General features: G+C 48.4%; 1 protein-coding gene across 9 annotated transcripts in view; it reads right to left on the bottom strand.

Annotated features, from left to right (window-relative positions):
- Positions 1-488: 488 nt before the first annotated feature.
- Positions 489-13,719, bottom strand: part of LOC116080970 — a 30,990-nt gene continuing 17,759 nt past the window's right edge. For 8 of the 9 annotated variants that reach the window (XR_004114699.1, XR_004114700.1, XR_004114701.1 and 5 more), the window contains one exon: positions 489-820. Coding sequence is in view for 6 of the 9 variants with exons in the window: in XM_031357682.1 (XP_031213542.1) it covers positions 702-820 (119 nt within the window). In the remaining 3 variants the exon portion in view is untranslated. Of the gene's footprint in view, positions 821-3,897; positions 13,534-13,719 lie in introns of those variants that run through there. The other variant, XM_031357686.1, reaches the window with a different exon arrangement.

Below are 13,719 nucleotides of genomic sequence, written 5' to 3'. Positions count from 1 at the left end.
ACGTCTGAGCACTCACTCAGACCCATTCAGGAACCACTTTTGTAGAAGCTGTGTTGACCCAAGTCCCAGTTGGACCAACCCACCTGGGTCATGATGACTCCTCAGCTAGGGCCCTGGCATAGCCCCGGGGAATGTGGAGGGCAAGGGGGGTGCACAGAACTCAGCCCCGGAGCAACATTTTCTCTGGAGCTCCAAGGACCGGAGCTGTGAGCCCCTCAGGCTCCAAAGCCAGACCTCCCACAGCTCTTGCGTGGCTTCATTTCCAAAAGGAAATTGACATCCTGAGCACACAAGGAAAGGGTTCTTCTAAAGCCACCAAGCACAGGCCCTTCATCAGGCCCCAGTACATCCATCTCTTAAGCACACACAGGGTAGCACAAAGGTGGCTTTATGGGATCTGAGGCAACTCCTCAGCCCCACTAGACTACAAAAGGAAGCCCCAGCAAGACACCCACCCTCCCTCGTATTAGTAGCACACCCATCACTGCTTTAGTTAAGACAAGAAACATTTATTGAAAGCACCATGAGCCACCAGGCCCCATGCTTCTAAGCACATAGCAGAGGCCTCACAACAGCCCTGTGAGGTAGGAACCTGAGCCCATTTCACAGATGTGGACTCAACAGTGAAGACTCAACAGCCTTCCCCCCCCAAGTCTCAGGGTCCATGGACAGGGATCAAGGCCACATGCCTGACCCCAGGGTCAGTGCAGTTCATCAGTCAGTAGGTGGGTCTCTCTACTTGAGGGGAGGCCAGGGTCCAGAGTCTTGGGTCCAGCATGTCCCACAGGAAATGTGCAAGGCGTTCCCGTGGCTGTGGAAGCTGAGAGAGACACAGCTGCAGATGAAGACCACCTGCTCCCCATCCCCGTAGCTGACAAGAGTTTTCATGCACAAGGCAAGGTAGGAACTGGAGGGAACAACCCAGCCCTGTGCTCAGAAAGCCTGAGCTATATAGAAGGCCCAACTTCTGGGCAGCCATGGGGGTGTGGCAACACCTAACCACCAGCTCCTGCCCTCACTAACCTGTTCTAGAATTTTCCATCTTTCTCACACCACCCCCAAGACTTCTAGTCAATTCACAGTCTATTAAACCTTGGTGGTTTTCCAAAGGCTATGGCCCTGCCCTCCTAGAAGGGTCCCCTAAATATTCTAAATATTCTTCCTGGTCTTGTATCTCAATTTACCACTTGTACCTCAATGCCTCCTAACAAAACTGCGGAATCCAAACATTTACAAGCAAGGTCTTTCTCTATGTCCTTCCATAGCTGGGTAGGTGCTACCCTCCTGCCCTCCACTCTGCCTGAGTCTCACATGGACCTGAAGTTTCGGGAACTAGGGTACATCTGTACCCAGGGCCCACGGCCACCTCCACAGCAGCCAGTATGGGTTAGCAGACATGAGCACCTGCATACCAAGCAACAAAACACTCATTTTCACACACACGTACAAATCTCACTGAATCCCCCACTCAAACCAGGTTGGTTTGACTATTTCTAGGACACGGCAAACAGCCATGGCCACAGTATCAGCAAGAGGCTAGGAGGGAACAGAACCCAGAACTTGATTCTCATGAGCCACCATATGATGGGCAGTCACCAATGACAACCTTTTGTGCAGGAAGAGAAACTAAGGCTGGGGGTGGTTTCCGTAAGCTGCTCAAGGTTCCGGTTGGAAGAAAACAAAACACAGAAACAGGTCTGATGCCCAAATGGGTAAGACCCCTGGGACCCCTCCTCTCCACTGAGCCAGCCCATGGTGCTCTATAGAAAATGAGAATTCAAGGTCTGGGGTCCAATCTCTTCTATCCCCAGTCTGCCGGGCGTTCGAGGCTGTATCCTAAATCTCACAAGTAACCTCTAGGTCAATGCTGATTGTCACCAATGATGGGGACAAGGGCTTGGGGGGGGGGGTGTCTCAGCGATGATATGAGCACAGCCAGGTCCTCCTTAGAATTTGGGAATTGCCAAACAACTCCTCTTCAGGTTCACTCAGGCCAAAATATCAATGAGGACATTTCAGCCCTCAGAAAGTTTTACTTTGGACATAAATATCTCCAAAGCAGTGTTCCTAACAGGAAGGGTGTCCTGTAGCTGACAGATCCTAGGGAAAGTCTTTACAGAAAGTCTTCACAGTCATCCACCTACCCACACTCACTTAGCCTTCACCATGGATCAAGTATTAGGCGCCCACTACTACAAGAGGCGGTATGACATTGAGTTGGAACACGCTTAGAGCTTAGCCAAAATCTAAGCGTCCCCTATTTGCCAGGCCCCTGGCTTCCCTTTTGTTACTTCCAAGGGACACAAGCTAACTGAGAGTCACCCATAAATGTGGCCCACAAGGAGCCAAAGGCCCATCTGAGACCAGACACTTAAACACAGAGTCAAAATTAACTGAGCAAAGGGCCCTACCCACATGTGCCCACCACGAGGCCCCAAAACACAGAAGCAAAGCCTCCAGTAAGTTGTCAAAGACGGGATGAACAGTAGCAGCCACATAGCAGGCCCTGAACACAGCCTGAGGGAGGCAGAATCAAGATCTTGGTAATGGGGTATGATAAGGCAAAGACTCGGCTGCCAGAGGGAACAATGAAAACACAGGCTCCTGAACCGGAGGACACAGTGACAACACCAAGGGCTTAAAGGCATCTAGGGCTGAGACACAAGGGCTTTGAAAGCCAGAGGTCACACAGGGAGCTCAGAGGGGCGGAGCTTCTGTAGAGTGGGCTTGGAGCAAGAGTGGGAATGAAGAAGGCTAATCTCCCAGATTCACAGGATGAGGACCGGAAGTCAATGTCATGGAAAGACCCTCATAGGAAACGTGGATGCCAGACAGACACTGACCAGGACACTCTGGAACTGGGAGACGTGGAAGGACACACAGCCTCCTTGCTCCTCCCTTCATGCCTTACCCTGCCAGGAAACTACTAGGTGGAGAGTGAGACACAAGGTGGGATGGAGACCAGTCTGAGTGCGTGCCAGGGTGAGCCAGGCGTGAGCCTAAGAAGCTTGGTTTGCTGAGGTTTTGTTTGGTCAAGTGGAAAGAGTTATTCACACAGGAGTGTGAGTATTGTCCCTGGTTCTCAGTTTGCCCATCCACGGAATGGGATCATGCTGAGGACAGCAGTACCAAGTGTGTAAACCTAAGCTCAGTCCAAAGCAGAATTAGGTATAGGGAAAGCTAATTTTTTTCATCTCCTGGCAGGGAAAGAAAGGGGGTGAGAACAACCATCCAGGCCTACCAGCTAAAAGTGGAGAGGGGCATAAAAAAAATTCAAAATGCCATCATTTGGAAGCCCCTCTATTGACCCTTGGTTCTTGGCACTGGCCCAGGGGCATATATGCACACACTCATCACATACACAGAAACACAAGCTTGAAGAAGCACCTCCCAGCAGATGCCACCCTTTATAAGGCCCCAAAGCACAGTGGCCCAGCCAGCCTTGGCCTTCACATAACCAGCAGCATCAGCCATGATGATGGAAAGAAAGGGAGAGTCAGGGAACCACAGAGGAACGGAGAAGCTAACATGCATGAACCACACAAGCATTGAGCCAGGACCACACAGCCAGCAGCTCACAGCCAGCTTTGCATACCACATCGACTGCTGGAATCCAACCCCAGTGTCCACAGTGAGACTCTTTATTCAGTGACCACTAATAAAGGCAGAGGATGTGATTAGGAGCCAACCCCATCACAGCATCATCTCTCGGGACAGCCAGCACGTACATCACACTGTTACAGCCGACCAGCCCTCACAACAACCCTGTGAGGTAGGCTTGCCAGTGACACACACCTGAGAGAGAAGAAGACTATGGGTCAGAGGGGCAGTGGGACAGGTTAGTGGCCCTGCCAGATCACACCTGGGTGAGCTGAGTCCTAAAAGAAACAGACTCTCTCGGAGCAGAAAGCAAGAGTTCTTTTACTTAGCATGAAAGACAACACGGCAATGTGCAAAAGCCTACTACAACAGTGGCTGGTTAACAGGTTAAGGCAGAGAGATGATTTGATATGGGTTCAGATACATTCCCCATTACAAACCACTGTATCAGAGCATACGCATCTGCCCCGAGGACCCGTTACAAGTGCTAGCTGCCCATCTATCCACACAAATACAACAGAAGATAACTGAAGCCCTACCCCTGGCCAGGCACTGTGGTAGGCACCAGATCTCAGGCAGTTTGGCCTGATGCTGTTAGTGGGAGAGAGGACATTGGGAAAGGGACAATGGGGACTGCCAGACCATGCCAAGTACTCCCCTGGGAAGACCCTTTTGGAAGGAGATGTCACTAGGTGCCAAATACAGTTCTGAATCAGAGGCTTGGTCCTCAGTCAGAGCACTAAAGGCAACCCCAACCTCTCCTAGAGGTCGGTGTGGATGTGTCCAAGGGGGCAGAGGGCAGAGGGACTATCTAAAGACTCACTTTATATGAAAATACACAGACACAGAGACACAGACTATTCCCCAGTATACCCCAGCAAGGCCACCCCCACCCCAGGGGTAGGGTTTCCAATGCTCTGGCATACCCCCAGGGACACATACACTGCCTTCTAGAGTCACAGTCAGAAATGTCCAGTTACACCAATCCTCACAACAGCCCTGAGATAAGATTCATCACACAATTTGTCCAGATCCAGATCCTGGCCTTGCCAAATCCTACTGCTTCCAGTGGGAAGAGAACTCAGAAGAGACCTGTGCCTCATCCCCTTCACAGCAGAAAGCTGGAAGGAGGCCTCACCTAGCCTGGAACCTCACCCCCCACCCAAATCCACAGGGCTGAGCTCGGGGTTTGCAAAGTGCCACATGTCTTTCTCCCCTGGGCCTACGAATGGATTATTCAGAAAGGACACTAAGATATGATCCTTGTCACCTGTACAAGCAACCATCTCCTGCAATTTACTCTAAAAAGGAGCCAAGCATTAGCTGAGCTCCAAAGTGGCCAGAATGACTCTCAGATCATCCTTGTAGAAGAACAGAGTGTCTCCCAGCCTTGAAAGCCTGCTCACAGCCAGAGGCAGCTGCTTACTGCTTAGTCCACTCCCCATTTGGGCCTCTTAAGGATATGGGCTGTGATTTCTGAGCACCCAGGGAACACAGTTTGCTGATTACTAATCAACCTAGTTTTGTGAGGAACAAAATTGGAGAGAGCAATCAAGCTTGCAATAGAACTCAGACCTGAAGTTTGAATTGAAATCAGGGAGCTCCTCTTATTGGCCACACAAACACAGTTTCTTTACAAATGTCCCCATCTTTTCTTTCAAAGGACAGTGGTGCCATGGGTCCTTGGGAGCCAGCTCTAGTATAGCACTAGCTAATTTTTTTTTAAAGATGCTTGCTGACTGTAAGAGAATGAATGAATGAAGGTGTGAAGGAACGGGCACATGAGTTACAACCACGCCATCTGGTGGAGGAAGCTGCAAGGGGGAGGCAAAGCTCATGACAGGGACCATGCACCAGGCAGGATGAAGCCTGGGGAGGCAGCTCTGCTTATGGTGGGAGGGGCCGGCCCCAGGGCACTCTGGGAACCTGACCCTCCTGTATCACAATAGAAGGGTGTGAGGTTTGAGAAGCCTTATGGAGAAAAAGCTGTGGTGATGGGGTCCAGCTGGGACGTGCTCAGAGCCGTGACCTAGGAGGAGGAGAAGGTGGAGGAGGAGGCTGTGAAAGGGGGTCTTGCTTCACGACCACAGCCCATGGTGTCACACAGCTTGCCCAAGGTGAAGGGGTTTGCTTTCAGGAGAGGGAGAGAGGCCCAAAGCACCAGGTCAAGTGATGGAGGCTCAATTCGTGTATGCATGGATGCATGGGTGAATGGGTGGGTAGATGGATGGATGGTTGGATGGATGGATGGATGGTGAACAGACAGATGACTAGATGGATAGCTAGGTGGATAGGTAGATGAATAAAGTCAGTTGAAGTCATCACTGGCTTTCCAAGCTTCAATGTCCACAAAAGCATGGAGTGAGAGGGCCGAACATAGGCAAACATGCTAAGTGCTATAGTAGAGGGTGGGAGGGTGTTCTGGAAGGTGAGTTCTCCTGGAATACATACCCTACCCAGATGGCAGGAACTACCCTCTGAGGAGATTGTAAGGGGAAGAGCAGAGACTAGAAAATGGCCTTGATCCTAGGACTAACCTGAGGGAGTCACATCAGTCCTGAACTGGATTTTCCATTCATTCCCTAAAAGTCCACAACTGCCACTGAGGTGCAAGGGAAAGCTAGAGCTAAGGGATGTATGAAGACAGATGACAGAACACGAAGAAGCCAGTTCCTGTAAGAATTGGCTCCAGAGTTTACATTCTGATAAAAGGGGAGAGGCAGATGTGTAGTCCATCACTCAGGAGGACAAAATGAAGGGCTACCACACCACAAGAGGCACAGAGGACAGGTCAGAGCTCATAAGCTATAAAGGCACGGTAAACCCAGACACAAGCCTAAAACTGTTCTCTGCATGCTGGTTCAAGATATCACCCTTCCTATTGTCAAGGGTAAGTAAATCCTAATGTCAAACTACCTGCAAGTCAGTTGGGCCTCCCACATCACTCTGTAGATGACTGTGAAAGACCCTTGCCTAGTCTAGGGACACAAGCAACCAAGATCTTTAAAGAGCCATAATCCACTGGACTTGGACAAACAGTTCACAGAAGATAAGATACAATTTGTTAGCAAACATGGGTGAAAAGTATTCAGCCTTCATTAGTAATCAGAACAAGTTTTACATACATGAAAGCATTTTTTAACAGGGTGGGGGAGTCAGCAGATATCTTAAGTATTAATACATCACCTTAAATGCTAATACATCAGACAAGATAAAACACTGTAGGCTTTCTTCAATCAACCAACAGCCAAACACCACTATCCTTTCATCCAAGCTCAGCCACAGAGAATCTGTCCATTCACTTTCGAATTCACTCACTCAGCCATTCATTCATTAATCCATTCATCTATCCTCTCATCTGCCTGCCACTCTCTCAATCACTGTCACTCATACATGTCCACCCTTTCACACGTATGCAGTCAACATTCATAGACTCCCTACAAGAAATACAGAGCTCAGTTCCGCAAGCTCCTTGCCCTGAGTGGGCTCACAGTCTAGCAGAAGGAAGCAAGGTGAAAAGAAAGGAGCCATGGCAAGAGCTAGATGTAGGGGGTTGGGGGTGGGGGGCAAAGGATGCTGGGAAAGCTGGTTGTGCAATGCCATTAGTTGTGATGTCATTGGTAATGTAAAATAAAAAAAGAAAGAGATGATCATGCACCAGCAACAGAAAAGATGGGTAGATGATGATGTCATAGCCATTCAGTGGAACCCAAGCAGGTGAGAGAGATCATGGAGCAATGAAAATGTGGACAAGATGCTCACTGCAACAGACAGAAAACACCAACAGAAAAGTAAGCACCACCAGTGGAGCTTTTCTTTTTAAAAAAGGATGCTCGTTAAATAAAAATAAATAAAAAGTAAAATAAAACAAGAAAACTGTGCTCGAAAGAAAAGGCAGACAGGAAGATGGAGCACATGAAGGGCAGAGTTGATGGCGTGTTTACACCTGCTCTGAGTTATATATCTTTACATTGACAACTTCACCTCAGAAAACACCAGGGCCTTTGGCCCACCTGCACCTAAGGTGGGCTCAAAGTTGCCGGGGGGAGCCAAGGAGAGCTGTAGGTCCCAGTATTATCAGACAAAGGACTTGTGTTTTGCATATGTGTGTCAATCAAAAGACAAAATTTGCCTTCTTTTATAATGTTGAAAGAATAAACAAATATGTCTAAGACAGCCCTGAGCGGGCAGAAGTGCTGGGACCCCAACTTGGGAGCACATGCAGACCACCCTCCCCACAGGTATCCTAGGGAACCCTACCATGACTCTCAGAACCCCAAAGACTCAAAATAGCTGGATCTATCCTTCATTATTCCCAAGGTGATATGGCAAAGTTACCTACCAGAGCCTTTGTTCCCTCCAAGGTCCCACTGACCCAAAGTAACCCATGGCACCCCTCCAATGTTCTGGTCTGAATGTTGAGACAAGGCCCACCTAGAGACCCACCCCCATGCTGCCCCATCTCACTGTCTCACAGCTGTAGCCCACAGGTAGTCCCAGCGTTCTCCTCCTCACCCAATCCCACATCTGCCATTTTGTCACCTTGCCTGACTCTCTAAACAGCTGTATATGAGCCCCATGCAAAGACCTTTCTGGCCTTCCCCCGCCCCCTGAGTGTCTCCACCCGCCCCCTCATATCACACAGTCACTCAGACTTGTGTGGACAATCTTCCGGAGCCAGGTCAGCAGATGTCCCAAGGATGATAAACGCCGAGGCAGAGCCCCAGATTCTGAACCAGGAGGCCATCAGACCCCTGCGGCCCCAGCTCCACGTCAGGCCCACGTGGCGTTGCTCACGTGGCCCAGACACGTGGTGCTGGGGGCACAGAAGGTGGCTTCTGACAAGGTTAGGCTGTGTCTTCCACGATCGGAGGCTGTTGCCATCTATCCAGAGCCTACACTAAAAACCTTGAAGCTAGAAGCGTAGGTAGGGAGCGCCCATCTTCCTTCTTCAGTCATCTCAAAATGCTTCTTCCAGGGGCCCCTCCTCAGCAACTCAGGTAGCAGCAGCCCCACCCGCCCCAACCTTGCATGCCTTCTCTCTACTAAGCCTGCAGTCAGCTCCCACCAAAGCCCCCTTGCCATATCTGTCCACAATGCTCTCGGGTCTGCACATGCTCCCTGGATCCAGCTAAGCTACTGTCCTCCTGCTTAGGCACCTGACAAGAATCTGGTTTGGTTTGGTTTGGTTTGGTTTGGTTTGGTTTGGTTTGGTTTGGTTTGGTTTGATTTGGTTTAGTTTTAAGAAGTCAAGGAGGGCTGTGACTCTTTTTTTTTTTTTTTTTTTTTTTTTTTTTTAATGGTCAGACACAAGCATACAACACACAACTCTACAAAATCTTGTCCACAACAGAGAAAGAAAACTGGGAAGAAGCAGAGTCCCAGAGTCCCAGGAGGACACTAGAAAAAAAACAACTCTCCAGGTCTCCCCCAGCAGCCCATGGGGTAAGAAGCAGTAAGAAGACAGGTTCAATACACAGTACAAACGCGTATTTTACTGGTTACAGAACACAAGGTTAAACATTCTGGAAGACGGGCCTTGAAACGGGTTCCAGGGGTGGCATATTTGTCTAGGGGCTGGGACCCAGGATCATGTGTGGGAGCCTAGGCAGGGATCCACTCACCTAGAGCTCTAAGCTGAGACAGTCTTAATCTCAGAGACTAGCTTCGCCCAGGGCTCTTGGGCCTCTGGACTTCCAGGTCAAGCTCGCTTTGTCTGCACCCTGGGTGTAAGTCACACTCAAGATGGTATGAAGCAGGCCAAGCCTCCTATCCCCTGACCTCCTCCTGCCCTTTGACTGGCTAATCCCCCTCACATCAGGATCAGAAGAAATCCTTTCCCAGTGAGGAGTCAAGGTACCCACTGGGCATAGTGCCCCTTATTCATGCAACTATCTACAGGGTGCCAGGCCTGAGACCTTCCCTCCTACCCATGTCTATGTAAAAGGCACTATGCAGGGATGTGTCTATGGACTGAAGATGAGACAGACAGTGAAATGGCCCCCGCAAGCAGGAACTGGCAATGATGATCCTGGCTAGCTGTTCCTAGTCAGTCAGGCTATATGGAGGCAGTGTATAGCACATGCAGCCTCCCCCTCTCTCCCTGCCTCCCCCTTTCCTCCTTTTCTGCAATATTGTTGCCATTTTCTCTTCTTTCACCAAAGCATTAAGATTTGATTCCTTTGGGGACAACAAGGGCTCAGCTTTAAATGAGCTGTAACCTCAGATCCCGGAGCCCCCACTTGGCGAATCCCTCTTCCACTTTTCCCTGTGGTTTTTGTTCCTTTTCTATCCATCTGCCCACCACCTAGATTTCAGATCTCTCTTCTTGCCTTGACAGCTTCACTTTTATAAGCCTAGGTGTGCAGAATAGAAAAAGGCGTGTTGAGCCCACCCCTGAGTCTCTGCCTCACCTCTCAGATCTTGCTTCCCTTCCTTGTCTTTCCTCTCTGTCTTAGATTTTGGATTTTTCCCCCAAATCTATTAATTTCCTGTGAACATAATTGTATTACACATGCAAACCAAACATTGCCTCCCTTATGTATCTGGGCTTGCAATCTTCTCCCTCTATTTGGTCACCTTTTACGTTTAAGTATTTACTGTTATTTATGGCCCTCCGCTGCACGTATTTTATTACAGCAATGGAAGGCACAGCCTTGTTTGGGGGCCATGGTATTCCTCAATTTTTCACGAATTCTTTGAAAGGTATAATGTATTTATCTATTTAAGGACTATGCGTGGGAACTCATTACTATTTCTGTCCAGATAGCCTCTCTTAATTACCCATTCATCATGTTGCTTGTTTTATTATCTTTCTCTCCTTTTTTGCGTCTTTTTTTTTTAATTCTCTCCATTCTCCCTCCCCTTAAGAACCTGGACCTGGATTACCTCATCGATCTTTAGGATTAATGAGAGCCTCGTTATTAATCCTTGTGGACGTTCCTCTTCCGAGGCACCTACAGATCGCTTCCTCTCTTCGCTACTTTCTCATTTCCTTTCCTCTCCTCTCTTTCATTTTCTTTCATGCCTTTCTCTTCCCCCCTTCTCCCTGCATCTTCTCAGGAAGGGACCTCAGGTGCCCAGAATAAGATGAGCAGAAGTCCCATGGGCACCCCCTTCCTGGCTGCTCTGGCCATTTCCATTTCTAATTCAGTCATGTGTGCTCATTCATCCTTTCTGTCACTCCTTTATTTCAATATTTATTCTTTTATTTATGGACCTCAGGTGCACAGCTTTAGATTAAGCGTGATCTGAGGGTCCCAAGCCTTCTCCACATGGGTCTGCCTGCAGCTCTTTTGTTATTTAATCTCCTCTGCTGGAGCTTGGGTTCAGGAGATAGTTAGCTATCTCAGGAACCCAGTTTTGAATTAAGCAGAATTCTTGCTGTTCTCTCTCATCCCTATATTGCCCTCTCAGGCATATGTCTCCATGTATATTCATTATGTCCTTAACCTTTTCAATGTGTCTGTCTGTCTCATCACTTTTCAGTATTGCATGTGTCTTCCTTTCTCTCCTTTGTACATTTTTTTATCCCTGCCATGGCTTGAGAACCACAGTGATTGACTAAGGTCACCACTTCCCGCTCATCCTTGTGTGGTCACTTCTAAACTTGTTTCTTTTCAATATTTTCGTTTGACGCACCCAACAGATATGTATTCGTCATATTTAAACACTTATCTAAGAACTGCTGTTTCCTCTTGCAATCATCTAAATCTTTCCCACCTCTTCCTTTTTCTCTATCTCCCAATGCATCTAGGTCTTTGTCCCAATACCATCAAAAACAACATTTACAATCTCTGGGCTATAATTTTGTTTCCTGTGTTTGTCTTGCAAGGCGGAGATGGAACCCAGAACTTGGCACATGCTAGGCAACAGCTTCATCCCTGAGCCCCAGCCCAGCCCAGGGCCTCAATTTTGAATTACTATGGATGACTTGTGTTAAACAAGCCCCCGCTCCTAGACTTAATTGTCCCCACTTATTATCTTCTGCACTCCTTTTCATTTCTTCCCCATCTTATGGTTACTTTCTATCACTCCCTCCCCCTTTTATTCTCCAGGAGATCGGATGACCCTGGGGCTCGGCAGCCCCTCCCACTAAGTGTGAATGCAAATCTTTTTTTCCCATCCATTCATTTGTACTCTCCGGCTTCCATTCAGTCTTTCTTTCCATTTCAATACTGGTTTCTGCACTTGCAGAGGGCAGGTGCACCTAATTGGATACATCATAATCTGCTATTAATGGGCCTCCCCTCCATTGCCCCACTGAAGCCCTCCCTGACATATTGATGCCTGAAAGGTCTCTTGGTTGGGTGGGTCATTGTCCATCTCAGAAGCACAGATGGGAATTAACCAGTCTGCTGACACAGCCTCTCATCCCGTCCCTAGCCGTGCCGTGTCTTCTAGCTACATTCATCTACCTATCCTATTTGTGAGAGCATTATTACCTTTCTTCTTCCCTTTTGTCACTGGCTGTCTTTCTCAGCTGCAAGGCTAGTGAATCAAGTCACCTGCAAGCATCCCTCATTGGCACTTGCAGTCCCTATGCCTTTCACATCTACCATCCTTTCTTCCCGCTTTTCTTCTTTTTAGTATTTAAGCCTTTCTTTGCTGGTAGAATGAAGTGGTCAGACTGAAGCCTAGCTTAACCATCCCCTGAAGTTCCTGGGCTGTCCGTACTCGGTGGCTCGCTCACACACACTCTCTCTCTCAACACTGCCTGTCTTGTTAAGCCTCCTGTGTGTCCTCTCTTTCTCACTTGCTGCCTCTCATCCCCTTGGAGCTGAGATGCTTACACAGGATTAACTATCTATCACCCGAATACTAACCTAGCTGGGTTCTCCTTGCATGCTTACACACACACACCCATATTTTGTAAGCACCTTGTTTGTTTGTTTTCTTTCTTTCCTATTTCCTTCTCTCTGATCACCCCATCGTCTGTCTGTTTATATTAAGGGGCCTAAAAAACCTCAGAGCTGGCTTAGACAGTTCTTCTTATTCTTCTTTCTGTTATTTAGAATTCCTTCTTCAATTAAAAAACTTCCTTAGGTCCACGATGGCCCAATACCAGTTTGTACATGGCCCTCTCTATACCCGGCATTTTATTCAGTCATATATGAATTGCCTGGACACCAATGAGATGGAATGGTGACTATGCGCTCCCACCACGACTTGCTTTCTATAGCTATTTGTTTCTCTGTCCCTTCACACTGTTTTCCCACACCCAGCTAAACATGCATTATGTGATGTAACACACACCAGTGAAACAGCCTCCCAACAAGAAAAGCAGAGCACCCGTGGCCTCTTGGCCCATCTTACTTCCTCCCACCACGTTAACCACCAAAGTGTGCAAACCCGCAGCCCAGAAACACACACAAATGGCAGATGTGAGGCAAACACAGCATATGTTCTTTTACCACCAGATTCTCCCAGGGTTTACCCTGGACATACAAGGAGCAAATCTGTGACTAGCCCCCCTCCTTCCCCAGACCCACGTGGCAGGGTAGGCACTTCCCCTTCTGCCCCTCTGGGCCCCAGTGAATGGCCATCCCCATGAGAAACCTGTTTCAAGACCCCAGAATACATAGAGACACAAACATAGTACGGTCTTCCCGGTGGGAAACGACGGAACAGAGTTCATTTGTAAATAGGTGGCTTTGTCTACAGCAATATAAAAATATTTTGGCCTTTCAAGACAGATACAAAAGAAAGTCCCCATTACTGTCCCCAAGTGTCTCAGTCCTAAACAATAAAGAACTTGAAGAGGTTTTGATGGAAACTTTGAAGACAGAAAACCTGCCCATTATGTTTTCCAGACATTTCCAGGGGGTGAGCTCAGGTCATGGAGGCTTGAAGCCTATTTGAGAAGCTGGTCTCTCGGCCTGCATTTTCTCCTCAGCCCTTTGAAGGCCCCAGCTCACAAGGGCGCTTCCAATCCTAGTTAGTACAAGAGCCAGAGGGAGAGTCCACAATGAAAGGCCCATTCATTTGGAAGAGTGAAAAAGAAGAAATTCTTTTAGGGTCCCACACTTGAAGCTGCCTATAGAATTCTTTTGAGTCAGAGGCAACACTAGGCGGATGGAGGCTCCCATCTTACAACACAAGTGCCAGGTCAGCCCTCGA

Source organism: Mastomys coucha, unplaced genomic scaffold (genome assembly GCF_008632895.1).
Source record: "Mastomys coucha isolate ucsf_1 unplaced genomic scaffold, UCSF_Mcou_1 pScaffold6, whole genome shotgun sequence".
NCBI classification, from domain to species: domain Eukaryota; kingdom Metazoa; phylum Chordata; class Mammalia; order Rodentia; family Muridae; genus Mastomys; species Mastomys coucha.
Note: the sequence above shows the minus strand (reverse complement) of the source record. Positions and strands in the feature narration are given on the sequence as shown.